This window comes from Gracilinanus agilis, chromosome 3 (genome assembly GCF_016433145.1).
Source record: "Gracilinanus agilis isolate LMUSP501 chromosome 3, AgileGrace, whole genome shotgun sequence".
In the NCBI taxonomy this organism is placed as follows: Eukaryota; Metazoa; Chordata; class Mammalia; order Didelphimorphia; family Didelphidae; genus Gracilinanus; species Gracilinanus agilis.
Genome location: NC_058132.1, coordinates 493,565,234 through 493,571,233, shown reverse-complemented (window position 1 = coordinate 493,571,233; position 6,000 = coordinate 493,565,234). Strand labels below are relative to the sequence as shown.

At 41.6% G+C, this 6,000-nt stretch overlaps 1 protein-coding gene across 1 annotated transcript in view; it reads right to left on the bottom strand.

Annotated features, from left to right (window-relative positions):
• Positions 1–882: 882 nt before the first annotated feature.
• Positions 883–6,000, bottom strand: part of IL1R2 (interleukin 1 receptor type 2) — a 30,149-nt gene continuing 25,031 nt past the window's right edge. Inside the window, exon 9 of the mRNA XM_044669312.1 lies at positions 883–1,392. Coding sequence (XP_044525247.1) covers positions 1,355–1,392 — 38 coding nt within the window. The 3' untranslated portion in view covers positions 883–1,354. The remainder of the gene's footprint in view (positions 1,393–6,000) is intronic.

The following is a 6,000-nucleotide window of genomic DNA, read 5'->3' as shown; positions in this document are numbered from 1 at the left end:
CCATATTGTATCTTTCTCCAGTTCAGTGTCAGCTCCTTAGAGACAGAGATTGTTTTGTTTGGGGTTTTGTATCCCAGGTGCCGGGCACGTAGAAGACATTTATTGATTAAATGGGGATCCAATTAGGTCTGGCACATGGTGAATGGGGCTTGTAGGAGAATGTGAGGGGAAGGTCATTTTACTTGAATTTTAGACAGAGAGGGACAGGGAAGCTGCAGGATGGGGTTTGGGTCTTTTCCCTTTGTTACATTTCAAAGAAACTACTTTGTTTTGTTCACGAATGCCAGAAGTACTTCTATTCCCTTAAAATACATCCCTCCCCCTGTAGTATTACACTCAGTCTTTAACAGCTAGTTATTCTGGGCCAGCTAGGTGGCTCAGTGGATAGAGCACCAGGCCACGAATCAGAGAGAACTGGGTTCAAATCTGACCTCAGACACTTCCTAAGTGTGTGACTATGGGCACAGACCCTTTGGGGCTTTTCCCTTTCCCCTCATCTTTTGGGAGGTGAATGGGAGAATTCACCAACATCTATCAGAGCTCCCAATCTGTGCTGCTTCGGGGGCCATACATAGGATGTAATAAAACTAGCATAGAAGCAATGGTGGGAATTGGGGTCGGCTCAAGCAGAAGCTGCCCGTCTGACCAAACAAGCGGACCTATTACATACCTGCCCCGCTTTCCCCCAGCAGTAGGGGAAACAACCTGGGGTGTTCCTAATAGATTTGCCCCATCTCCCAAGACGATGGCACTTGAGCTGCAGCATGACTCATCAGAGCAAGAGGTGAAAGGAGGGAGGGCGCCTGAAGGCCTCTCAAGAAGAAGAACTCCAAGAACTCGAAGCCCCAAATTCAAGACGCAAAGAAAGTTTTACAAAACTTCTATAGGTCATGCCAGTCAATAAACATTTATTGTGTCTACTCTACATCAGGCAACGTGCTGTGTGCTAGGAGTACACTTTTTTTTAAGGCAGGGGTTGGTGGATGGGGTGAGAGGAAGTACCCTATGGGGGGCCATGATAGGATCCACTCCAAAGGAATACAGGTGGATAAGAAAATAAAAAGATTGCTGTTCTGGGAACCCCTTGTAAATGCAGGTTTGGGAAGCTTTGCACCACCCTCCAGCCCCCCAAGCAGAAGAAACCAGAAGGCATTGAGGGTACTGATGACGGATGAGCTGGTGGCTGATGGAATCCTGCAGGACCATAAGTTTCCTGATGATGAGGTTCCTGTGGGCACAGTGGAGTCCAGTCCAAAGCAGTGTAGTCGAGCAGGAAATGATGTGACAGCTGGCCTGGGTCCTCTTTAAATGGAGGAGTTCTTTGCTTTGCCCTCCAGCCCTCCAATCAGAGGACCTACTTGTAATGCCTTTCAATTCTAAAAATCGTGTAGCCTAACCCCAAAAATTAGGAAAGAAAATAATTAATAAAAATAAAACAAGAGGGGTAAAAAGATGTCAACAAGGCTTTGGCTGTGCTCACTGGAGACAATAATCCTAGGACTTGGGAGGTTTTACTTCTTCCTCCTCTTGGAACAAATCTATTCCAGTTAAAGGTCAGGAGTGATCCTGGAGCTTGTGAATTCAGATCCAAACCCTCTTCTCCCCCTAACACTCCCCTCACCCAGGGCTCTGAGTGTTACTACATCCTCTAGGCAGAGCTAACAGTATGATAGAGCCAGTTCTCACTGGCAGGGGAGAGCAGATTGTTAAATTTTCAGTGTTAGCATTTACCCTTTGGAAATCATTAACAGCTACAGATCAGGGCTTGATTTCTTGTTTTGTTGGTTGTCTATATTTAGGAAGTGATGGGGAAAGTGTTAATAATGTAAATTAAACTTAAAAGGATGTGGAGAGGATATTTTTTTCAGTGAGCTCATTGTTCAGCATTTATCATCACATCTCTGGCAGGTTCAAATATATGTTGCATTCATAAAGTGGGGAGGGGGGGGAGACACATACAGGTTTTCTCTCTCAAAAGGCAAGTTTATTTCCAGATGGGATTCCATGGTACATGGGGCTCTCCAAATAAGGACTTGGGAGTTAGGATGAAGTAGAAGTCCATCTCCTCACCCTCAGACATGAAACCAAACTACACTGCATTGCAAAACTTTTCCCAGGCCCCTCAGCTGCTAGTGTCCTTTCAGAGTGCCCTCCATCTATTCTGAATATATCTTTGTATGCATCTAATTGTTTACATATTGTCTCCCCCATTGGAATGTAAGCTCTTTGAGGTCAGGCATGATTTTTATCTTTCTTTGCATTCCTAGTGCTTGGCACAGTGCCTACAACATAGTAAGAGCTTAATTAAACACCTTTTGACCGACTGGCTGTCATTTCTCCAATAGAATTCTTTCTTTTTAAGCCCTCATCTTCCATTTTAGATTCACTACTGTGTGTTGGTTCTGAGGCAGAAGAGCATTAAGAGCTAGGCAATGGAGGTTGTGTCCTGCCCATGGTTAGGAAGTGTCTGAGGCCATATTTGAACCCAGGACATCCCATTTCAAGGCTTGACTTTCAATCCGTAAGGCACCCAGCTGCCCCCTCTCCAGTACATTCCTAAAGGGTATAGGATAATCTAAATGGATTCATGGGGGGTGCTGAAGTTCTCTAAAGTAAATTAAAGAAAGGAAGGTGTACTCACATCCAGGTCACATGATTGAAAAGAAAAATCTAACATGCCTCAAAGACCACTTAGAACCTGGTGGCTCCAGCAAAAAGAAAGAAAGAGCTCTTTAAAAAAGGAGGTTCAGGGGCAGCTGGGTGGCTCAGTGGATTGAGAGCCAGGCCTAGAGACGGGAGGTCCTAGGTTCAAATCCGGCCTCAGACACTTCCCAGCTGTGTGACCCTGGGCAAGTCACTTGACCCCCATTGCCTACCCTTACCAATCTTCCACCTATAAGTCAATACACAGAAGTAAAGGGTTTAAAATTAAAAAAAAAAAAAAAAAAGAGGTTCATTTTTAGAAATTGTTTCAGATCTTCCAGTCTTTCATTTTTGAGATCCATGAGCCATCATTCTGAGCCACTGAGAATATAAAATATCTAGGTCTAAAAGGAAATAATTTCAGGGACACTAAAGGAATAAAAAATAAAAGATGAATCTTAACTGAACTATCATTGTACCTTCTGCTACCCAATTAAAATAATGGTGCAGACTACAAAGAATTCCCCAACATAATTATTGAAGGAGATTGGATTGGAAAACTGGTTAGCTTTGTTATAATCAGCATGTCAATTCATGTCTAACTGTAAGAATTAATCTTTCTGAATTACTTACTAATAGAGACTTGCCTCATTATTCAGACTTAGGTGATGACTTACAAGACAAATATATTATTCCATTTGTGTCTACTCTTTGCTCTTTTTTACCTTAAAAGCCAGTCATTACTAGAATGTGAAGAGATGGACAAAGGTTAGTTCCTCCCACCTATAATTGAGTTCAGTCAGTAAATAAGTATTTATTAAATGCCTACCACATGCCAGGCACTGTACTAAGTTCTGGGAATAAAAATACACCCCCCCCCAAAAAAAAGATAGTTTTTGCCTTTTTTTTTAACTCTTACCTTCAGAAGAGCAGTAAAGTCTAGGCAATTGGGATTAAGTGCCTTGCCCAGGGTCACACAGCCAGGAGTGTCTGAGACCAGATTTGAACCTAGGACTTCCCATCTCTAGGCCTGGCTCTCCACTCACGGAGCCACTCAGCTGCCCTAGGAGCTTACAATCTAATGGAGGAAGACAACCCAAAAGGAAGCTAACAGGGTGAGGGCAGAGAGAAGGAAGGTACCTGGTATGGGGACATATTGAAAAAGTTTGGAGGAATGGGAGCTGGGTGAGAAATGGGGAGATAACAGCCTGGGCACTTTCCTTAAATGGGAGTTTTAGCAAAAGCTCTCACTCTACTCTCCGATCAGAGGGGCTCCGGGGGTACAGGGTACTGCTGGGGTGTGAGTACTAGGGCTGGTTATCTAACAAGAAGATGAGTTGGGGGGGGGGGATGGTGAAGAACACAGAGGCAGGCAGCCCAAGTGAGAAATGAAGAGATACAAACCACATGCAGAGTGAAGGCAGGCCCTTGTGGTACCGTTACATTGGCCAACTGCAAAGGATTCATTCCTTCTAGGGTGATCATAACAGCAAAATGTCTCCCAACGATATTCCTTAAACATCACTAATCATTAAACGTTCACTTATCTTAATGTTAACATTAACTTAAATGTGTTTTTTAATGGAATGAGCCACTCTGAAGTTGCATAGCATCAGAATTATTCAAGCAGTAACTGCTTGGGGAAGAGTTTAAATTATTTGACATCCAATTGAGTTCTATCCAATTTAAGTCATCCATGATTTTAAGAATCTCACTTCCCCACCCAAGAACTCAAAATAGTTCCCTATGATAGCAATTCCAGTCATTTAGGATACAATCTCTTCTTTCTTTACTACAAAATTCTGGCCATTTGTTCAAATCAGCTTAATTCACGCACCATCCCACTCTTCTAACTTCTGATTCCCATAGCTATCCATGCCTTTCACATTCTATTCCCATTACAAGAATCCCATTGCCCCCCTCTATAATGCTTCATGCCCATTACCTCCTTTAAAATCTTGTTTGGTTTTTCCATCCGTTATTAAGGCCTGGATAAAGACATCATCAAAGGTAGGTGTGACATGAAAGAAAATGGGTCAGTCATGCAGGGAAGTGCAAGATAACAGAGAGAAACCCAAGTGAAGACCTAGAGAAGGTATTTTTAGTCTTTTTTTTTAGGTATTATATGCTTTACTCAGAATAATGTTTTTAAATGTATAAAATACATAGGATTACAAATGAAACATATGATACTGAAATATAATTATCGAAATATTTAAATATACACAGACATTTGTAGGTCCCAGGTTTAGAATTCCTAGCCTAGAATAATAGTCCTTACTATGAATCAACAAACATGTAATAAGTGCTAACTGTATGCCAGGAACTGTGAAGAAATACAAAAACAGTACTTGCCCTCAAGGAGCTTACATTCTAATGGGGGAGACAGGATGTCAGTAAGTAGATACATAAGAGATAGAGAGAGAGTAGATTAAATATTACCTGGAGGGGAGAGCCAGGATATGAACTAGAATAACACAGGAGAAATAGTGAAGGGTCTAGTGACCTACTCATATGTATTAGGACACAATTCCATTCAGGTACCAAAGTATTAAGGTCCATAAAGGCAAAGCCTTCAATCCATTCATTTAAGCTAAGAGTAATCAAAAGAAAAGGCTTCTCCAGTGCCATATGCAGGCAGGCAACCTCTGCACATTTTCTGTTCTGAATTAATACTACACCAGGAGTGCAGTGGCTTTGGGGTAAATTTTTTGAGGTAAATTGTAAGGAGGTGGGGGGAATTTATCAGAATAGAAGAACTTCATTAAAAAAAGAATATGATTGTAATTTTAAATTATTTATTTTCTTTAAGGAGTATAGGGTTGACATTCATGACTGATAATCTTTGATTTGCTAGGAGTATTTGCTTTCCCAGACCTCTGTTTCCACCTTCTATGTATCCATATGCCAACAAAGACCAACAAGATGAGTGAGAGTGGAGCCACAGCAATTCCCCAGGAGAATGAAGGTTCTGGAAGAAGCCACAGAACCCAGTTACTGTATACAGCATTCTCTAATTGTCTATCGTGAAATTGTAATAAACGTTTGTAAGGAAGGATGAATCTTTTCTTGATAAAAAATAATAACTGTGACATTGTACATTTATGACTTCACACTTCTAGGCTTCAGGTTCCCCTCTTTCCCCTATCATTGAAATAGAAGTTTTCTTTCCCCTAGTTCATAGACTTTAGGGGAGGTGGGGGCAGAGGATTGGATTCCTACAAATGGAAACTCTCCATCCATGCAAATTGAGAACTTGTATATAACTCATAGCCTTAGGCAAATTACCTGTCACACTGAGGTATTTTATTGACTTGCTCATGACCACACAACTGATGTGTTTCAGAGGTAGGACTT